General features: G+C 45.2%; 1 protein-coding gene and 1 long non-coding RNA gene across 3 annotated transcripts in view; one reads left to right on the forward strand and one right to left on the reverse strand.

Moving 5' to 3' along the window:
* The window catches only part of LOC119402232 (uncharacterized), a 34,542-nt gene extending 31,825 nt beyond the window's left edge, over positions 1–2,717 (reverse strand). Inside the window, exon 1 of the mRNA XM_037669366.2 lies at positions 2,550–2,717. Coding sequence (XP_037525294.1) covers positions 2,550–2,711 — 162 coding nt within the window. The 5' untranslated portion in view covers positions 2,712–2,717. The remainder of the gene's footprint in view (positions 1–2,549) is intronic.
* The window catches only part of LOC119402233 (uncharacterized), a 75,765-nt gene extending 53,674 nt beyond the window's left edge, over positions 1–22,091 (forward strand). Inside the window, exons 4-5 of one of the 2 annotated variants that reach the window (XR_005185692.1) lie at positions 4,111–4,361; positions 21,870–22,091. This is a non-coding gene — a long non-coding RNA (uncharacterized LOC119402233). The remainder of the gene's footprint in view (positions 1–4,110; positions 4,362–21,869) is intronic. The other variant, XR_005185693.1, reaches the window with a different exon arrangement.
* Positions 22,092–22,426: the final 335 nt, after the last annotated feature.

Below are 22,426 nucleotides of genomic sequence, written 5' to 3' on the forward strand. Positions count from 1 at the left end.
CTGATTACTATTGCTATTTTCTGCCATGTATACAGTGCTAATAATTGTAGGATGGGATGTACCTGCTTATAATCTAGATATTGAATACGCATGAGTAGAAAATATTGCGGTTCCTCTTATTCTCTGCTGATCACTTGTTTCAGAAGTGCTGGAAATGTTAACAGTCATGTAACAATAAACTTACACAGCTTACCACTTTATACTGCCCGTACATCTGCTATATATATATATATATATATATATATATATATATATATATATACGCAGTGAAACAGACGCGCATACGAAGCGATTTATTGACGTTTCGGCCGCGGCTCCGGCCTTCATCAGATGAAGGCCCGGACCCGCGGCCGAAACGTCAATAAATCGCTTCGTACGCGCGTCTGTTTCACTGCGTATATTTACCCGGACCTAGAAACCTAGAATCATCTTTTCCCGACATATATATATATATATATATATATATATATATATATATATATATATATATATATATATATATATATATATATATATATATATGTGTATGTGTGTGTGTGTGTGTGTGTGTGTGTGTGTGTACTGCATGTTCAGTTTAAGTCCACGGTATGATTATGAGGGACGCCGTAGTTGAGGGCTCCGGAAATTTAGACCACTTGGGGTTCTCTAACGTCCTCTAAAATTAAATGAACGGGCTTCTAGAATTGCGCATCTATCAAAATGCGACCGCCACGGCCGGGATCTTACCCGCGTCTTTTGGGTCAGCACCAGATCATCGTAAGAACTGTAGCACCGCGATGGCTACCAACCATGCTTAACCAGCCGATTAGTATTGTGTAGGGGTGTGCGAAGAGTCGAGTTTCGAACTCGAATCAAATACTACCTAATCGAATAATTCGATTCGATTTTCTAATAGCTAGTATTCCAACTTTCGAATAATTCGGCAGGACGAATATCTAAAACGCGACAAACGCAAATGGTGCAGCTTGGTGAAGGTGGTGTGCCTAAAACTAACGCTAACGTCGTTACAATAGGCATTTCGTTAAAACCTTCACCGATTTGCTGGTTCAGAAATGAGCGCATGTTTACTTTAGAGGAGATTATGTTATTTCAGCACGTAAAAAAAAGAAAGACAAGAAAAGTGGCAAGCCCTTCTCAACTTCGCTTCCGCACTTCTTGCATAGTTCGGTCGCACATGCCGCAAGGGCCGTAAAGCGTCCCGACTTAGGCCCGCGAAAGCCTTGATGATTGGTTTCAGATGCGAAAATTTGTTCCCACAGCGCAGTCACCCCTGCCGCACTGACCACTCGTTCAGAAACTCCGTTCTATCTGAAACTTCCATCGGTTCGGAGCGCAATCAAAACGCTGCTGTGAACGCGCGCTCGAAGATTTTCGGGCCCAGAGCATCCATGGCGATGGAGCACAATAACTTGACCATTGTCAGATGAGCCTTATTGCACGGCCGTAGGAAAATAAAGCTCTCTACCGTACCATCCTCCTTTATCCATTAGGAGGTTAAAAATGGCGCTGCTGACTAGAATGGCGGCTCTTCATTCAACACGGCTGCACGCCCATAAAAGCTGGAAAAAGAAAAAAAAAAAGGCTCTCGAACAAGCGCGCAACAAAGCTGTCAGCACGCCGTAGCTTTCTTGATTTCTTTTTTGTCTTGCCGTAAGTGACGGTGCACTCTTCGATACTATTCCATATTCATTTCGATATTCGATATTTTCGGCCACTATTCGGCACTATTCGATTCGAGATGAAATTTCACTATTCGCACGCCCCTAGTATTGTAAGGTACAAGAAGCGTACGTCGCTACACAATGTTACCAGAGAAACTTACTTGAAACCACGCATAACCATATGATGTACTGGGAAAAATGACGATTCTGCAATTATTCACAAAGCTGTTTTGGAAACACAGCATTTCGCTATGCCCGTAAAACCAAACTGCCGTACAACTTCAGAGCGCTTCCCTGTGCAGCAGCTTTTCTAAGACTTTCATTAGTGATTTCGTTGACTTTGGTCGGGGTGTGTCACGCACGAGATCGCATTTATTCTCGTGTTGTGGATATTCACGTTCACTGAGGTCCGTAAAAACATATTTTGTCAACGACTTGTAGAGTTTGTAAAGTACGCTTGTATTTGATTCAGTCACTTAAGAATGTTATGCAAATAACATTTTTAAAACAATAACATTGTTTTATTTGCCTGCATGTTATGCAGGCAAATAAAAACAGTCCGGTGAGTCGCCTATTCCGTACAACTTGCGCAAACGTGGCGCCACATTTTTCGTTCTTATATGGGGTATTTTGACCCATTTCAGTCCACCTAAAACAATGGCTAGACTATGTGAGCCTCTTGGGTGGTTCAACATAGGCCGAAATATATCGCGGTCTGTTTATTTTTCTTTTATTTCGTCTCATTCAAATGTCCCAACATGTCATCCCTCCCGTTTCCCAGAATAGGACTACAGCTATGATAAATTATCTTATGTATTTAAGGAAATCTCGCAGGAAAACATTTCGAGCGCTCTAGTCACGATAACAGCGGGTGTAAAATACACTTACGGTGTAGCCGTCCATGTGATTTTCATCTGTACTTTTCTCCAAGTTTTCTGTCACAATTCGCGCTCGTGGCGTACAGTCGAACGTGGGCTCTTGAGCGTCAGCCGCAAAAGCGACAAAAATATTGGCACACATATAAACAGCGGACAGAGAAACAAGTGTCATTTTAGAAACCTTGTGACTCGACTAAGTGCAGATTAGCGCTCTCATGGAACGAAGTTTGCAGCCTGTCCTTATAAGAGAAAATAATTCCACATCTTACGTAGCTCACTCGACGCCAGGCCAGATAACAACAAAGGTGTCCCGCTATTCGACAGTTTGATATGAGATATATCACCAGGGAGCGAACCTATTTCGACATTATTTATTTTTCGTTGTGAGCTTCCTCCAGTCCTTGGAAACAGATAAATGCGTTTTTGTTTTTGTTTTTTCTGTTGGCGTTGCAGGATTGTTGGGTATAATAGTATTGAGCAAATATCACGCCGTAATGGAAAACTTTTCAAAGCACCTGAAGTAGTGAGGCCTCGACTGCAAAAAAATGCTACACTTCCTCACAAAGGCTAGCGAAATCATCATCTAGAAATTTTTCATCAGTAACCCGCACACAGTTTTACAGCAAAGCTGCATGGGACTACTGGGGTTTGTGTATTTTTCCTAAGCGTAAAAAAAACGTATGCGCTACACAAATTGCGCAAACGCCACCACTCACCACCGCTCCAATCAAAATGAAGGGAACGCACAGACGGCAAACGAAAATTAAGATTATGCACGAAAAGCCAGGCGCATGCATGCGGCGAGCCAGACAAGAGGACGCAAGTCGCGAAACGGAGAATGCAGCAAAAAGACGCAAGCGCCGTGCTGGTCAAACGGAAAACCTCAAAGGGGCATGCGCTAAACTCAAAGGATACATTTTAGGATTTAGTTTTTTTTTTTTTCAATCAATCAAAATCTTTTATTTTCACCATTTCATACATAAGGTGAAAAAGGGAGAAACCGGAGAAAAAGCCGAAAGTTCTTCGGCTTGACAAAGCTCCGGTCCCCCAGGCAGACAGTGGTGATGTTGGTTTCAAAACAATGGAAGAAAGCATGTTACAAAGTATAAAGCATTAAAGAAATAATAACATTTCAACTGAATATAACATGAACATTGGGATGAAAGGAAGTGTATAAATGAAAACAAGTATACAGCAACTACAAAGTACAACCGAGAATCACTTTTTTGTGGTTGCACGGTGTTTGACGGGCTGTGGTTCCAAATTATGTGTGACCTCGGTGTCGTCTGCTAGACAGGCTCGCTAGTCATCTACATCCACCCGCCACGGTGGGCTAGTGGTTATGGTGCTCTACTGCTGACCCAAAGGTCGCGGGACCGTATCCCAGCGGCGGCGGCCGCATTTTCGATATAGGCGAGAATGTCTGAGGCTCGTTTAGTTAGATTCAGGTACACGTTAGAGAACCCCAGGTGGTTGAAGTTTCCGCAGCCCTCAACTACGGCGTCCCTTATAATCATATGGTGGTTATGGGACGGTAAACTCCAACATTTATTTATTATCTACGTCCACAGAGGGCCATGGCTCAAATTTTTGAACGCAGAGACGGCTGCAAGGAAAGTTGATATGAATAAACAAGGCTGCCGCTTGCCCTCACCTTGTTTTCGGCCTGCTTCATAAACAAATAGCCCTTAATTCATTGCTACGCCTTACATTCACCAAGGATGCCCAAAGTAAATGCAGGAGCCGATGGATGGAAACGCAATGTGATACAAAAGTTGTATGGAGACGAATAAGGGCCTAAGAGAGGATGACCGACGTTTGAGTAAGCGAACCTATATCTTTACCATCCTTCGCGTATTAATGCTATGGGGTTTAGTCGTTGAAGTCACGTCACGTGGTGTCAGTGTCCGCACATGTTATATGGATAAGAAGAAACTGGAAAGGAAATCAGCATCGTTATTTCGGGCCGCTGAGGAACGTAGTATGTAAATAAAGGTTTTAATGATTAAAAAAGAAATAATAAAAGCCGAATTGTTTTCAAGAAGAAACCCGGCAGCCTACCTCAGAGAGGACTTTATCCATTTCTACGCCACCTCTAGAGCAAATTCCGCACGGTATTGTTTCCAGGAAGTGTAACAGTGCCGAGAGCGACAAGACAGCGATGACACCGTGCACTACTCTATCAGCAGTGAGGAATCTGGCGACAACACCTTCGAGATGGTGAGCAGCCACAAGGCAAAGAGACGATTTCTGAGCACGTCAGTCAATTCGAGTGTGTCCACCATGCCATCTTCGCCGAATACCGAGGTATTAACCATCCTCTTTGCGCCAGTTCTCGCCTGTGACAACATGAGATATCTGAACCGGCAAGCCTTGTCTGTACGGCTAGAGGCACTGGTGCCAAGTGAAATAAAAGAGGTCAGAGTGAACAGCCGCAGGAACATCCTAGCGATTGACGTCAATCATGTGACTGCGCTAGAGACATTGTGCGAAGTTACGGAACTTTTTAATGGAATAGAAGTCTGCTCTGATATACCGTTGGGCAAACAAGTGACCATTGGGATAATTTATGACGTTGAAGAAGCCATTACCAACCGCGACCTACCATTCCATGCCTCAATCATTAGGCGCGCTTCTTCATTTCTATACCATCATGTCGTGGTTTTGGGACGTTAGACCCCAGATATTATTATTAAACGAGGCAGGTGTCCGCCGCTGCTTTCGGCAGACATCAATGCAACATCGAAGCAACCAGCAGCACCATTCTTCTAATTCATCTCGCGACTGGCTGCCCTCAGATCAGGCCACGTCTTGGATATTTTTGCGTTTCTTTGGACTTCTAATCGCGCATTAGCCATTATTCAAGTTTTTTGTATTGTTATTATGGTGCGCTTGTGGGTCGTCTTGGCATCAACTCTATGCTTCAGAAACTGTTTCATTTGCTTCTTTTCAAATTTAGCATGTTCAGTCAGAAAGCTTACGGCCTTCACACTAATGTTTACTCCGTAGCATTTATTACTTCTTTTATATTTGTGTGCCATATTTTAGAGTCAGGTGTAAAATTAAATGTACCTTTTATCAGAAACAACGCCCACCACTCACGGTTTTCCTTCTCGGAGTGTGTTTTTTTAAATGCGAAGCATTTCTTAGCGAACTTCTGCGACTTTGAGCGTATCTATCTATCTATCTATCTATCTATCTATCTATCTATCTATCTATCTATCTATCTATCTATCTATCTATCTATCTAGCCGCCTACGACTTTGTGCTCTCCTGGTCGCTTGGTTAATCGAATGTACACCAAAGTTGGTATGGCGTAACATGACTGTATGACGAACATAAATGACAAGTCATAACATGAAAATCATGACACGCATGTCATGTATAGCATGATTTACATGCCACGCTCATGGTGCGCTGGCCGCCGTTTCGCTAGCTTGATATACACAAAAATTGGTATCTTGCGACGGGACTGTGTGACGAGCATAAATAACACGAGTTAACATGAAAATCATGAGAGGCATGTCATGTACAGCATGACTTACGTGCCACGCTCATGGTGCGCTGGCGGCCGTTTCGCTGGCTTGATCTACCCCGAAATTGGTATTGGGTGACGTGACTGTGTGACGAACATAAATAACACACGAGATAGCATGAAAATCATGACACGCATGTCATGTACAGCATTACTTACGTGCCACGCTCATGCTGCGCTGGCGGCCGTATCGCTAGCTTTATATACGCCAAAATTGGTATCTTGCGACGTGACTGTGTACTGAACATAAATAACACGAGTCAACATGAAAATCATGACACGCATGTCATGTACAGCATGACTTACGTGCCACGCTGATGGGGCGCTGGCGGCCGTTTTGCTAGCTTGATCTACCCCGAAATCGGTATTGCGCGACGTGACTGTGTGACGAACATAAATAACACGAGTTAACACGAAAATCATGACACGCCTGTCATGTACAGTATGACTTACGTGTCATGCTCATGGGGCGCTGGCGGCCGTTTCGCTAGCTTGATCTACCCCGAAATTGGTATTGCGCGACGTGACTGTGTGACGAACATAAATAACACGAGTTAACACGAAAATCATGACACGCATGTCATGTACAGCATGACTTACGTGCCACGCTCATGATGCGCTGGCGGCCGTATCGCTAGCTTTATATACGCCAAAATTGGTATCTTGCGACGTGAGTGTGTGACGAACATAAATAACACGAGTTAACATGAAAATCATGACACGCATGTCATGTACAGCATGACACGTGCCACGCTCATGGTGCGCTGGCGGCCGTATCGCTAGCTTTATATACGCCAAAATTGGTATCTTGCGACGTGAGTGTGTGACGAACATAAATAACACGAGTTAACATGAAAATCATGACACGCATGTCATGTACAGCATGACACGTGCCACGCTCATGGTGCGCTGGCGGCCGTTTCGCTAGCTTGATCTACCCCGAATTAGGTATTGCGTGACGTGACTGTGTGACGAACATAAATAACACGAGTTAACACGAAAATCATGACACGCATGTCATGTACAGCATGACTTACGTGTCACGCTCATGGGGCGCTGGCGGCCGTTTCGCTAGCTTGATCTACCCCGAAATCGGTATTGCGCGACGTGACTGTGTGACGAACATAAATAACACGAGTTAACACGAAAATCATGACACGCATGTCATATACAGCATGACTTACGTACCACGCTCATGGGGCGCTGGCGGCCGTTTCGCTAGCTTGATCTACCCCGAAATTGATATTGCGAGACGTGACTGTGTGACGAACATAAAAACGCGAGTTAGCATGAAAATCATGACACGCATGTCATGTACAGCATGACTTACGTGCCACGCTCATGCGGCGCTGGCGGTCGTTTCGCTAGCTTGATCTACCCCGAAATTGGTATTGCGAGACGGGACTGTGTGACGAACATAAATAACACGAGTTAACACGAAAATCGTGACACGCATGTCATGTAGAGCATGACTTACGTGCCACGCTCATGGGGCGCTGGCGGTTGTTTCGCTAGCTTGATCTATCCCGAAATTGGTATTGCGCGGCGTGACTGTGTGACGAACATAAAAACACGAGTTAACATGAAAATCATGACACGCGTGTCATGTACAGCATGACACGTGCCACGCTCATGGTGCGCTGGCGGCCGTTGCGCCAGCTCGCTATACACCGAAATTGGTATCTTGCGACGTGTCTGTGTGACGAACATAAATAACACGAGTTAACGTGAAAGTCATGACACACATGTCATGTACAGCATGACTTACGTGCCAGGCTCATGGTGTGCTGGCGGCCGGTTCGCTAGCTTGATCTACCCCGAAGTTGGTATTGCGCGACGTTACAGTGTGACGAACATAAGTAATAGGAGTTAACATGAAAACCATGACACGCATGTCATATACAGCATGACTTACGTGCCACGCTCATGGGGCGCTGGCGGCCGTTTCGCTAGCTTGATCTACCCCGAAATTGGTATTGCGAGACGTGACTGTGTGACGAACATAAATAATAGGAGTTAACACGAAAATCATGACACGCATGTCATGTACAGCATGACTTACGTGCCACGCTCATGATGCGCTGGCGGCCGTATCGCTAGTTTTATATAAGCTAAAATTGGTATCTTGCGACGTGCCTGTGTAACGAATATAAATAACACGAGTTAACATGAAAATCATGACACACATGTCATGTACAGCATGACTTACGTGCCAGGCTCATGGTGTGCTGGCGGCCGTTTCGCTAGCTTGATCTACCCCGATGTTGGTATTGCGCGACGTTACTGTGTGACGAACATAAATAATAGGAGTTAACATGAAAACCATGACACGCATGTCATATGCAGCATGACTTACGTGCCACGCTCATGGGGCGCTGGCGGTCGTTTCGCTAGCTTGATCTACCCCGAAATCGGTATTGCGCGGCGTGACTGTGTGACGAACATGAAAACACGAATTAACATGAAAATCATGACACGCGTGTCATGTACAGCATGACTTACGTGCCACGCTCATGGGGCGCTGGCGGCCGTTTCGCAAGCTTGATATACACCAAAATTGATATCTTGCGACGTGACTGTGTGACGAACATAAATAACACGAGTTAACATGAAAATCATGACACGCATGACATGTACAGCATGACACGTGCCACGCTCATGGTGCACTGGCGGCCGTTTCGCTAGCTCGATATACACCGAAATTGGTATCTCGCGACGTGACTGTGTGACAAACATAAATAACACGAGTTAACATGAAAGTCATGACACACATGTCATGTACAGCATGACTTACGTGCCAGGCTCATGGTGTGCTGGCGGCCGTTTCGCTAGCTTGATCTACCCCGAAGTTGGATTGCGCGACGTTACTGTGTGACGAACATAAATAATAGGAGTTAACATGAAAACCATGACACGCATTTTGCTAAACGACATACAAGACGATGTATGCAGCTCTTTGCTGGCTGCTTCGCATTACATCGATTCCCACAATGCGTGGGATCTGCCGGCTTTTTTTTTTCAATGAAATTACAAGATTGGTTTTTGGATCTATTTACTCTACCATGCCCCCTTACTTTAGCATACTGTGCAACCGAGGTTGGGGCTTAGTAATTTGTCTCACATACAGCCCAAAATATTTCGCACAACTCAAAGACATATCCCGAACAAAAACGAAACGGCCCACACGTAAAGCACAAGCATAAATTCACACTGGCAGTACTGCAATCAAAACGTCGATCAAGCTGCTACTGTTGTGTTAAACGGGCATCAGATTCGCTGCCAATATCAGTTAAAAAGGATCCAAAACATGTGAACCCGCGAAAAAAAGAAGCAGCGAGCTGAGGTTAATCTTAATAAAGGATACATATATGTCCAGTCCACTTGAGCGGTCTGAGCGCAAGAGGTTACTTGTTCCCATACGTTACTGAATTCTAGGCAACTTAGTCGTCGTGACACGACTATTGAAGCTATGGCTGTTAAAGCTGCAATGTTCTTTACAGTGACTGTATTTCTTATACTGGTGGGCCATGGCTTTCGGAAAGTTAATGTGGAACAAAACACGGCAGAATGCAGTCCGTGGATACGAAGTTACAACCGATCGAGGAGATATCGAAAAGTCTCATCCATTGGAGAAACAGAATGTGACTCAGCAAAAAGAATGCCTTTCGCTGGCTCATGTACAATTCTAACGTTTACTCTTTGAGAAGTCTTCTGAAATAATCTCCTTTTGGTGGCGGTTGATGATTAATGGGTTTTTGTGGCGCCAAGGCCAGGTTTGACCGAATAGCGGTATGCGATATTTATGCGGTGTTAGCGGTGATAAATCTCTATTTTGCTTATGTAGAACAGTTCCGCTTGAATGTTGTTTCCGTAAGCCATGTGTGCAGGGATGTGAAAATAAATTAAAGCCTGCTCCACGCCTGTGAAATCTGAGTAAATAGCGGAGCTCGCAAGCAAGCGCCAACACCTGGCGAACGCAGATCGAGTTCTTGCTTATCTTTTTCATCTTCTTCTTTCTTTCATCTTTGTTCCTGTCTCTATCGCTTTATATTGCCGTATCTCCTCTCCCTCCTCTTTACCATGATATATTTCATCCTCGCCCTCGCTTTTCTCCCCCCTCCCTCTTGCTATACTACAGTGTACGTGGCTATGCTACGACTTACCCTCTCACCTCCTCTTTTTCCTCCTCATTTCACTCCTCCTCACCCTTGCATCAGTGCTCCTCAACATCACATCCATTTCACATCTTCTTCCTAAACTACACTTGCAAAACTATGGCAAGCTTTACCCTCTCCCCTCTTCTTTTCCTTCTTTATCACCTTCTCATCACTGCTCCTTACCCTTGCTTCCTTTTCCCACCCCCTTGCTGTGCATGGCTATACTATGCTAGGGGCTGCTTGGCACATCCGCTTTCTGTGGCGCATACCCTCCGAGTTTTCGGATGTCGGCCATGGAACTTTGCGAAGCTTCAACACCTCTGCTCTTTTAAAGCGATAGCGTTAAAGAGCTCGTTTCGCAGAAATCACGACGTCGGTGTCGTTGGCTGTGAGCGAAAAATCATCATCTTGGGTGCTATGCAGGATGGCCCGAGTTTGGCGAAACTGGGAATCTTTCCGAGCTCTGGCGACACCCCCATTTGAACGAGCAAACAGTACGAAAAGGTCAAATCCATTCCTCAGCGCGCGCTGCGTTCCACTGGTCACGATGGAACGCGGCGTTACGTCAAGGGCGGTCGACAAAGTTGAGCGGTGCGTTCAAACCAGAGGCATCTTCTTTCATTTGTTTATCTTTCCAGTGAGTGCAGTAGTGCACCCATGCAAGACAAGCGTCAGAAACTTTGACTAACAATATTTTAGAGGTACGTGCTGTTTAAATACATTTTCAAGTGTTTAATGTCTGCACTGAGTATCCTTTAGAATGATCAGCACTGTGGCCTCCAAGATTAGCTCCCGCCGAGCACCTTACAACACCGCGGCCGGAGCTAATCCCCGAGGCCACGTGTGCAGTCATCATTGTCGGCCTGACATTACAGCGCGTTGCTCGGCCGGTGCGCGCCCTCTAAGTCCTCTTCGTCATCGTTTGCTCGCTCCCCGAGCACGTGCGCCCGGCTTATTAGCTAATTGGCTGGGCGCTATACCTAGCTAATTAAATCTGCACATGCTATGACCAAGCTAATGAAACCACGTCATGCTAAGATCGAGCTAATTAGGCCCCATGTCACTAAGACCATGCTAATGAAGCCCTGTGAAGCAAATACCAAGCTAACGTAGGTCATGCTACTTAACACGACGCTAATTAGGAGCGTGAGAATTAAAACCAAGCTAATTAAGACCTTTCTCGCTAAGATCAAAGTAAATAGGATCGTGATAATTAGGATTTTGCTAATGAGCTCCATATCTATTAAGACCTCACTAAGTAATCCCAGGTTTTTGATGAAGTGCTATTTAAATCATTATCAGTTAAGACAGATCTATTCAATATAACGTTAATTAAGACGTAGCTCATCAAATTTGAGACCGAACTGTTGTGGTCTTCATTCCGAAGCAGACTGAGTAGACGAGCCACGCAAAAAGCTGAAGAAGCTAGATGATCAAAAGTTCGTCTGATGGCTCCAGCCTTGCACACGTAGTGAAAGCTGACCAAAGTTTTTCTTTTTTTTTTCTATACAAAGAAGCTGCTGCTTGGCGTCCAAGGCATGAAACGCTTGACAGTCGCACGCACTACGGAAGTGCCAATTTGAAGTGGGGCCGTCTCAGAATCAATGAGTTAGTACCCGAGTTGACACGTCAATCAGTCTGATTGACAGACGCCCGCGGCGAAGATTGGGTCCGCACACCGCGTTTGCTCTTGCCGAGGAGCAGTGCTCCCGCCGAAACGCCAGCAAGCGGCACGATTAGTCTATGAGCTTGACCGCCCAGACTATGCACACACGCACGAAGAACTAAAGGTTATGTCTTCACGTGGCTACATTACCTCACATTCAATTTCACCGCGCTCACGACGCACCACTCACAGCCTATCACAGCCGTGAAGCAAGCACCCCTGGTGGCATTTGCGGCGAAATATGTTACTATTCACTTCCTTGAGGAGAGATTGTCTCTACCGATTCGTTACTACAGAAAGGTCTTCCCGCGTGAAAAGCAAGTAACACTATCCCTATCCACTAATTTATGTGTAATATTCGGCAGGAGCAAAACGAGCTGCACGAGAGGGCTGAGTGTGTGCCCTTGTTGCCTTCCAGAGTGGAAATTTCCACGCTTCAGGTGGAATGAAAGAACTTACCCGAAAGAGGACAAACGCTCACGAACACGCCTGTGGGAGGCGCGATGTTCAGTTGGCAAAAAGATAGCGCGACAATCACGCTGACGTCGCTGCACTGTTGAAATGATGGCTGAGCGGCGGCGTTGACGCGTTTTCGCACGCGGTGTTCCTTTGAAAACCGCTGCAAATGCCGCACATGCGTTTGCGACGCCACGCTCGTTCTTGTAGCCGTTTTTATCGACGCTGCTGTCGCGCGCTCCGCACTGTCTTACTATCATGACCGCCGTAGTGCGAGCTCGGAGTAGACTCGTGTTCCCGAGAAGCTCGGGCCATCCTACATAGCACACATTTGCCCGTGACCGAACAATCTAGAAAGACGCGAATAAAATAAATAATAAAATCCTTAGGTGCTAGTGAGAATCGAACCCAGGTCATCTGGCTGGCAAGCAGGTGTTCTATCGTAGAGCCTCGCTATTCAAACTACATCGAAAAAAAACGCTATATGAATGTCATGTAGCTGAAGGAGTCTCCGTAACTGATGTAATATTGCTTGGCAGATGGGTAGAATCGCGCCAGGGGTTAAAACATGTGGATGGCGCAATGAGTGGGTTTTAAAGGCCCATTCACTACAAACGCTCAGACATATTGAATCATCATCAGCTGCAAAGGCATCAACAAAGTGAGCTGCCGCGTAGGTTTGCGTGTTGCCTTACCGACGCGTAATGGGCCCTTCGCTGATTCGCAAAAGGAAGAATTATGGCGTAGTGGGCACTTAACACCTCTTCTTGCAGTAGGCATTCTAGGATAGTTTGAAATTGCCAATGTTACGCGCACAGTCGTTCATTTCCTTACGGAATGGTTGAGGCACGCACGGAGATCCGAAGGCTGGCTAGCAATTGAAAAGGCAATGCGCACGGGACCCGGTTACACTATCGCGTTGTACTCTTGAGAGCGAAGCTCAAGCGTCCTCCAAGTTTTTGAAATGCTTCGAAAGAAAGCTACGTACTTGTCAATAGGTTTTCCGTCGTCTTATCATTAGTTGACAGAAAAACCGTGCGCCTGTTATATTTAGTAAACTTTGCGACTCCCCTAAAAATTAGAACCTGTTAATAACGCGAAATGTTTCCATATTATTACGTTAGGTTGCAAATGTATTCAGTAGCAGCTGAAGTAGAAGTAGTAGCAAGCCTAATGTACAGCCTGCGATATCTTCAGCTAGCGTGCGCAGTGGCAACTTTTCTGTATGTCAGTGCCATATGATGAAATGAAGTTACAAAAAATTGTTTTGTGGTCATGCGCTTTGTGGACATACACTTGACCTCACCCTTCTTGAAACTTAATTTTGTCCTATGGCGAAGATACACATAAAACATTGCCACTGGAGTATGCTAGTTAAAGATTTGGGTGACTCCACATAATATACACCCAACTAGACGTGTGCGCCGCCGCCGCCTGTTTGCGTTCACGCCGCTCGCGCCGCCGCCGAAGTCCTAGAGAGATCACGCCGCCGCCGCACAATAATTGCAGCGCGCCGCCGTTAGTCTTTCCTTGTAACCCGGACGGGTAATCAGGACATAAAATACATCACTTTACCAGGGGAGCCCTTCTCGATGTGCCTAGGTAATGGACTGCCAATTTTAGCCACTGCTAATCGATTGGACGGAGCCCGGCGAGAAGCGACATCTGTTTCCAGTTTTCTTCTGCAACGTCATTTGGCGACACGAAACTTTCGCAACTCTCGACAGAAATAAGAGGGGTGGAATGCGCTTCAATCATGTAGAAAAAGAACAGCAAATAGCTGAGCTAGTTGTTAGGTATTGATGTTGAAAAGACAGGACGCGCAAGCTCGGACACAAGAGAGAATTCAAGAAAGTGAACAGTTATTTCTCACGTAGACCGCCACGTGCATCAGATGATAGGTATCGCATTTTGCGTTGGGAATGCGCAGATAAGTACTTGTGCTAACCTTTTTTAACGCCGCTGTACGATTTCTCAGTTGTTACGGGCGCTTGCGGTGCCTTGAGTGGGTTCGTGTTTGTCGCCCTGTCTTTTTAAAGGGCCCCAAAACAGCTATGAAAATGCAAAAAAATACGGGCAGTTCGAACTAAGTCGCGCAAAGCTTGGCACAGCCAAGTAGAGGCCCGTCGCCACTCGTGCTCCCCGTAGACCGATACGTCCAGCTTTGAGACCCGCGGCTTCCTCCTTGGAAGTACGCCTTTTCTTCGGAGGCCCCATGACATCTGTGGACACTATCGGGCGCAGCCAGGCTATGCACAATATAGCGGAGGTTGCGGGCAATGTAGCCCTCGGTGGGCGTGGCTTAGCTACTGCGTATGAGCGGCTTCGCCAAGTGGTGCGGTATCTAGTTGCTAGACGACGCGATGCTTGCTTCTACTTTCTTTCTATCTTTTTTTCTCTCTCTTTCGTTGATGTTCTCTCTGTCTCTGTCTTTTTCTTTCGCTCTATTTCTCTCCTTCTCATTGTTTCTGTGCTACGCCTCACTCTCTCCCCTCCTCCTTTCCTTCCCTTCACATGCTCACTTTCCTTTCCCACCCCCTTGCTACTATATACTATACAAGGCTCTCCTAACGTGCCTGAATAGCCGAGCGCTAGGATGCTCGAGCGCCTTCGGATCGAGGGTACGCGGGTTCGAATCCGGCATCGTAAAGAAGTTTTCCTTTTCCCTTTCTTTATATCTTCCTTTCCGCCTCTCTCTTTCTTTCATTCTCTCCCTCTCTCTCTAACTCGTTCTCTCCCCATCAGGGCTATTACAGGCCCCGCAGGTGTGTGATCTGCCTAAATTCTGTGGCACATGCCCATTGATGATGATGATAGTTTTAGAACACGGTCAAACAATTTACGCCGAGCTACAGCAGCTTCGCTGTTAAAAAACGAGCGCCTTATTCTATCTTGGTGTTTCTCGTCTTTCTGGCGCACTTAGTTACACCAGAACGGTGATGCACTTGACATCATTCGGGTACATACTCTCGATTGGTCCAGATACGCGAAATATCAGGTGCGAATTGTCTCCCACCCTGCTTTGCCATGCAGTCGCCCACCCGTTCTCCCTTGTCTCGCATGACTATCGTGCGCGATCAGTTAATTTTGCTCCATTTTCTGCGTTTCGGACGGCGCAAGCGGGGATAACAGGGTGTAGTCGACAAGCGCGATCTCCTCATAGGCCCAAAGCTTAGAGCTGAAATTGTACGCGTGCTTAATAAAGAAATAAGTGGCGAGTAGATATCACCTATAAGAAGGCTAGTGAAGGCAAGAACGAAACGAATGAAAAAGGCACCAGATTATTCTACGGACGAACTTTTTACAGCGAAGGCAATGCAGCTCTCCAAAAAAAAAAAAGACAAGCGCGCATCCACGGTTTTTCTGTATTTTTATTACGATAGCAATTATATAGAGACTTTGGACAGGTTTTCACCGTCCCGGTCATGTTCCGTATAAATCCCAAATCCCTAACGTCGCTCTGCGCATCGTATGTTCTACCCGCGAGTCAAAGCTGGCGAGCGCTGACGAAGAACATCACTTAAGCAGAGATGAAACAAGCTGGCCATCTCCGTCGCACGGAGCGCGCATGCGATAACATCAGTCGGCGTGCGAGGCCTGCCGTCGATTCCTCCTCATCTAGAAAGGTAACGCCCCGCCCGTCTTTCGCTGGGCTAAGGAGCATGAAAGGATGCCGCGGCAGAGGGGGGGGGGGGCTGCGTGGCTCGAGTAGCAACTGTGAACATTCACTATAAGGGCGTGGTCGGGAGCGCTGGCGTGTGTGCTATCTCGGCAGACATCAGCAAACGGTCGATTACCCTTCTACGCGTTGTGATCTCACCGCTTCCTGTTGTGACCACTGATACGATAAATTGAACAAACACCGCTTCTCTCCCAGGAGCGGCCGTGTTCCAATACACCAGCGTTTTGTAGAGTTACGAGAGAACGGATCAAAAAGTCTGCTACTAGCCACAGTCCGTATAACATAACGACATATTTCTATCAAATTTACAGCTTCGCTTTTTCATTGAAACAGATTTTTTTTAGAAATGCAAGGGATAAATTTCTCTCCCCACCAACTCTCAAATCTACCCACCCCCCACGCCGTGCCGCCGCGGGTCCGATGAACCCCGCGCTGTGCACGCATCGCCGCCGGTGATTTTGTTTTGGGACCGGCGCACAGGTCTAGACCCAACAGCAAAATCTTACGGGACGTTGGCTCCAAAACAACTGTGAATTTCCGCTCTGTTAGCGCGGAATACTTCTAATCTACCTCGCGCCTCTACAGGCTGCAATGGGACCATTTACTTGGATGTTATGCTCCCAGACAAAGCGACATTTATCAAACATTTCGCGTCTCGCAAATTTTGCTGTCAGCTGTACATTTCATCATCACAGGCACTACTTCTTTTTCCTAATAACTGGCCCTAACTTCCTTTGCGTATATTGGACGAAAAGATAATTGAGGCTGCCACATCGATCTTCCGCTTCAAATATATCAGATTTCGAGGTTACAAATGGTGCGATTACATATGACGATTACTAAGATAGCGAGATATCACTCTAACATACCGGAACTATGTGATGTAATGTGCTATGAATGTGACATTGTATTACATTGTTTCCCTTATTTTTAATCGCGGATTTCTGAATGACGTGAAAATAGACAGAAGCAGTTGTTACCCGCTGTGGCAGGTCCACAGCTCAAGTTTCGCACCGCCACAATGGCCGCACATTCATGGGAAAGAAATCGATAACACTCGTCTCTTGCGCACGGTAAATATCCCCTGCTGGTCAAAATTATTTCGTACTCCCCTACTCACATATAGTTTTGGAACGTAAAACCCCGAGATGTTAATTTTTAAAATTAGTAGCGCTTACGCTTTACGGGGGCCATTACCAGTTTATTCAGAAGCGCAGGAACTACCTAAATACATCTGACTCCGCAGTATTGACGAATATTATAACATAATACCGCCACAAGATCCGTTCTCTCCCATAGCTTCACTTAACCACAGTTCGCGGCAGCGCTCATATACTGCTCGGCAATTTGAGCAGCAAAAGAGCTACTATAAACACGCGTTACTCCGCAAAAAACTTCCTACGTGTTGCTCGGGCGGCTAAATAGTAATACTCTTACCACTTAGGCTCTTTACATTACCCAACGTTTTTTTCGCACGTTCAACGTGGCAAGTACGTGTCCTTCAGGTTTGAGCGCAAGACGGAACAGTCAATGGAATAGTGGTGCAATGGTAAGCACGTTAATGAATCCTAACAGCATGAGTCATAAATGAAAATTTCGTTCAAAAACTATATGAACGGAGAACTTTAACGTCACAAAAAACAACGCGTTGTATTCAAGAGAAATGGTTTTTATATGACGTAACATAGGCTTAAACGTATAAGCGAACATATGAGTCGATTTGACGAACTACCATGCGTCAGGTGAAAAGACGAACAAGATGAGTTCAACTACGGCGTAATTGTGAAGGCACTCATTCCACTGAAATTTAGAACTTCACAGAAAGGACCTTTATGATCTTCGTTGGAGTATTTTTTTCCGGTAGAAAAATACGTGCAGATTTCCACCGACAAGGTTTTCTCGTATGTTAGTATGGCATAGCCTGCTAATGCGTATGTTGAAACCATGAAGCGTGTGTAGAGATTTGTACATTCTGAAGCTTCATAAATATTCTGATGCAGATGCCAGGTTGCCAAAGGTACGAGTCTGTATACATGGGGGAGCATTGGCATGATAATTTCTTAAGAGCTGCTCAAGCACTTCTGTCATCGACTTCACTAGTTGTATGAGTCAGGAAAGTGCTGTGAGGTCGTTGCAAATTTCTAGCCTATTGATATCGTTTAGTCCTGCCTAATCTATCATAGCGTCCTCCTTGTTTCAAGCACAGAGTGTATTACTCGGAAACCCACGTACAAAGCAGAGTTCAAGAAACCTTTAGAAATTCTTTCCTCTGAGTCAACGACACGCGAATTGTTTTTGAAAATGGTTTTGCGCTTTTGTAATGAATACCGAGAACTCGTGAGAAAAGCACCGACAGAAACAATCTCGCAGTGGATGTAAACTTTACAGCTGTCACTGTTTCGGAAATCGAGTGACGCAGCGCATTTTCACCAGAGAAATGTGCCATCCACTAGGTATGTATTCGGGTACGCTCTGCCCTGGCGCATCCATCGATCTGACACGTGGCGCACAGTAGCAGCACCACCGCGTTAGCCTAGCATGTCGCCGGCCTGAAGGTGTAAACGCACGCTATTGCCTGAGTATAAACGACGCGGGTTAAATTCTGCCCTGCAAAGCGTAATTCTTAGTTGTTTTCTTGTTACATAACGCACACCTTTCCAATGACCAATGCACATTCGCCGAATATGTGTCGAAGACTCTAAATGAATGAGTCATCGTGCGTTGCACTGGAGGCCCAATGCTAAAAAGACAGCGGAGGTGATGGGCACTTAGGTACTCCAGGCTGTTGCTGTTTTGCTAAATTTTGTTAATTTCCTCTTTCTTTCTTCCTCTGTTTCTTTCTTCTTCTGTCTTTTTACCCGTCTTTTTTTCTCTTTATTTCTATCTCTATTTCTCTATCTTTCTTCCTCTTACATCCTTTTCTTCTCTATTTCTCGCTGGCTTCCTTCTTCTTTCTATTCTTTTCTCTCTCTATCTCTTACTCGAATTCTTTCTGGCATCCTCTGATTCTGTCTCCTTCTCTCTTCCTTTATTTTGCTGCGTAACTTTCTCAATATTTATCGCTTTCTCATTCTTTCTATGCTATGCTTTACTCTCTCTCTCACCTCCTCCTTTACCTCCTCCTCACTATCACATATGTCTTTCTCACGTTCACTATCCTTTCCTACCCCCGTGCTGGGCCATAATATACAAGGCTATGCTATGCTCTCCTAGTACCTGATAAGATGCTATTCTGTTTTGCGATAGTCTTCAGCGAGCTCTAAAAAATGATTTTACCATTATTTCTTTACGTTTCATTCCCCCGACGTTTCTTGATGAAGTGCCCTTGGATATGTTTTTCGTTACGGGAATGCAGTTTGTTGAAAACGCGCGTGTGACAGATTGAAGAACTTTTCCTGTTTTTCTGGACTTCCTCAGTGCATGCATGTTAGCCTCTGAATGCTTGTCTAGCAGTACTTGCGCAATTATTGTTGCTGAGCGAATGACACAGTGCGTAATAACGTTTGTGATACATTTAAATACGCCCTGTAATAAATAGCATGAAAACGTGCCTGGGTAGTCGAGTGGTTAGGACGCTCGCCTTCGGATCGAGGGCATGTGGGACCGAATCCCGCCTCGTGAGGAATTTTTTTTTTTTTGCCCCACGAATTTGTCTAGATGGTAGAAGCAGTGGTACGGAACGACGGCACGGAAGAAAGAAGAGATGCAATGATGTCCATGTGGCTGCTTTCTTATCGGTCTTCTTTTGGTTGTGCTTACCTGTTTGCGCCACGAGCAACATAGTGGTATAAATAGATTCCGGTAGCAAAACAGACGTTAAAGCGAGGATGTACGCTTGAAGAGCTGAAAAAATGCTTGAAAGTAGAATGTCATTACAACCGACGTTTCTACAAGTGGACTTGCATTCGTCGCGGCAACAACTACATCACTTAAGGGGGTATGGTAGGGTGAGTGGGTCGTCCTCGTTTCAGCTCGAATATTTTATTTTGAAATTTAGCATGTTCAACCAGAAAGCTCTTGGCCTTCAAGCTGTGCAATTTCTACTGCGTAGCCTTCTTAATTTTTTCATATTTGTGTACCGAATTTTAGACCGAGGTGTAAAATTGAATGTACCTTTTATCAGGAACAAAAAAAAACAGCATGACCGAGAAATTTCGCGCGCTCCTTCCGCATAGTAGTGTCAGTAATGACTAGATAAAAAACGGATTCCCACATTGATCTCATAAGAAAAGCGTATTGTCCTCACTTGTCACGTGCTGTACGAAAGATTTTCCAAGTAATCTTTTTAATTATAACTCACTCAGTTTTTTCTAAAGTTCAGGTTTCGACTATTTGCAAGAAACGTAAGTATAATCTGAGAAGATTTCAGAGCAACCGATCGGATAGTTTTCCAGAAAAAGTACATGCAGTTCGCGCAATTTTCAAAAACTGATCGTGAGAAACCCTGCAGAAAAGTGGTGAAAACAGAAAGCAAAGACTACGCTATAAAAGCATCTTCAGTGAGAAAATATGTAGGCAAAAGTTATGAAAATGGCATGAAATAGATATATTTAACCGACCTAGCCATATTAATTATATAAAGTACATACAGGCCGAAACAACACTCGAAAACAACATGTCAACGAATCCTCGCCGCCTTCAGGAGGCGCGGCTTTTCGTGCCATATTTAAATGCGTTCGAGCACTCCTACGCGCCCGCCACTGCACGGTTTTCCTCCATGAAGTGTGTATTAACGCGATAGCGTTAAAGACCTCGTATCGCAGAAATTCCGCCTTCGGCGTCGGCGCCGTTGGTTGTGAGCGAAAAATCATCATCTTGTCCGTGACCGAAAAATCGAAAAAGCTGCAAATAAAATAAATAATAAAAATGTTGGGTCCGAGGGAATCGAACCCAGGCCGTCTGCGTGGCAAGCAGGTGTTCTACCACACAGCCATGCCTCTGGTTGGAGCAGCACTGAAAGTAACTTCCATGCTTCCTAAAAATACGCGTCCTGTATACAGGTGTCACGGTACAAGATGTAATATCGCAGTAATATTGCGTGGTACAAGCGTACATTACCATCGGGCGTCACACCATGGCAGTATCCTAACGACTTGGTGGTTTAAAGACAGCCACATAACAAAAGGCACACACATTACTGCGCGTATTCCCTTAAGACCACGTAGTGGGTGCATCGCAACTTCGAAAAAGTTTCTGGTTTAAAGCATGCTACCCATTACATAAGGCACACACCTTAGTGCGCGCATTCTATTAAACACTCGTAGTGTTCGAAGTGCGCACTAGGGGCAGGATATCGCTATCGCGTTCAACTCTTAAAGGCGAAGCTTAAGCGTCCCCCAATTTTATTTTGTTCCTGATGAAATAAAAAATCACTTTTTGCGTCAATTCGCCCTATGATACCCCGTTAACTTACTATAGCGTGCAAACGAGGTTGGTGCTTCGTAATTTGCTCCACAGCCAGCTCAAAATATTTCGCACAACTCAAAGACATTCCTCGAACAAAAAAAAAAAAACGACCCACACATCTAGCACATGTATATATTAATGCTGGCAGTACCGCAATGAAATCTTCGATCGAGCCGCTACTATTGCGTAAAACAGGCACCAGACTCACTGGAAATAACAGCTACAAACGAGCTTAAACATGGGCACTCGAGGAAAAAGAAGCAGCGAGCTGGTGTTTAGCAGTAAATGATTTCCTATCGGTCCAGTCCACTTAAGCTATCCGACTGTAAGAGGTTATTTGTTCTCATTCAATGCTAAGTTTCAGACATCTTAGTCGTTGTGAAACAACCGATGAACGTATGCTGTTAAAGCTGCAATTTTCTGTACAGGGGCTGTATTTCTATACCAAGAATATATGGCGGGCCTTGGCTTTCGGAATGCCAATATGGAAGATAACACGGCACAATGCACAACATGTGGAAACGATTAAAAGCAGACAACCTGCGTTAGTGTACCGTCCGTTGTGTGCTTTTTGCGCTGCAGTGTGCCATAATTATGTACCAGCAAGCCGAACTCGACACGGTAACCGAGTTGGTATAAACTTTGATGAAATTAACCACTGAATTCTTCAGTAATACATTTTAGTTCAAAAACAACATACCAAACTTATCTACGCATTCACAGCTCTCCACTCTTAGCTTTGTAAGTACAAGAGAACGGAACGTGATCTGCATATGCTACCGGTTGAAAATAAGTCGCTGGCAAGTTGAACTCGTGAAAACAATCACATCAAAATATATTCAAACGCAGTGGGCGTTAGTATATATCACGGAGTAGTGTAGGCACGTTGGAGCCTTGCCTTGTCGAGCATTAGATACACACGTCGTTTCATCTATCATTTAAACAAAAGTTGAAGGGTTAGATGTGGATGAGTGCGTACGAATGG

The sequence above is a fragment of the Rhipicephalus sanguineus genome, chromosome 8, assembly GCF_013339695.2.
Source record: "Rhipicephalus sanguineus isolate Rsan-2018 chromosome 8, BIME_Rsan_1.4, whole genome shotgun sequence".
NCBI lineage: Eukaryota > Metazoa > Arthropoda > Arachnida > Ixodida > Ixodidae > Rhipicephalus > Rhipicephalus sanguineus.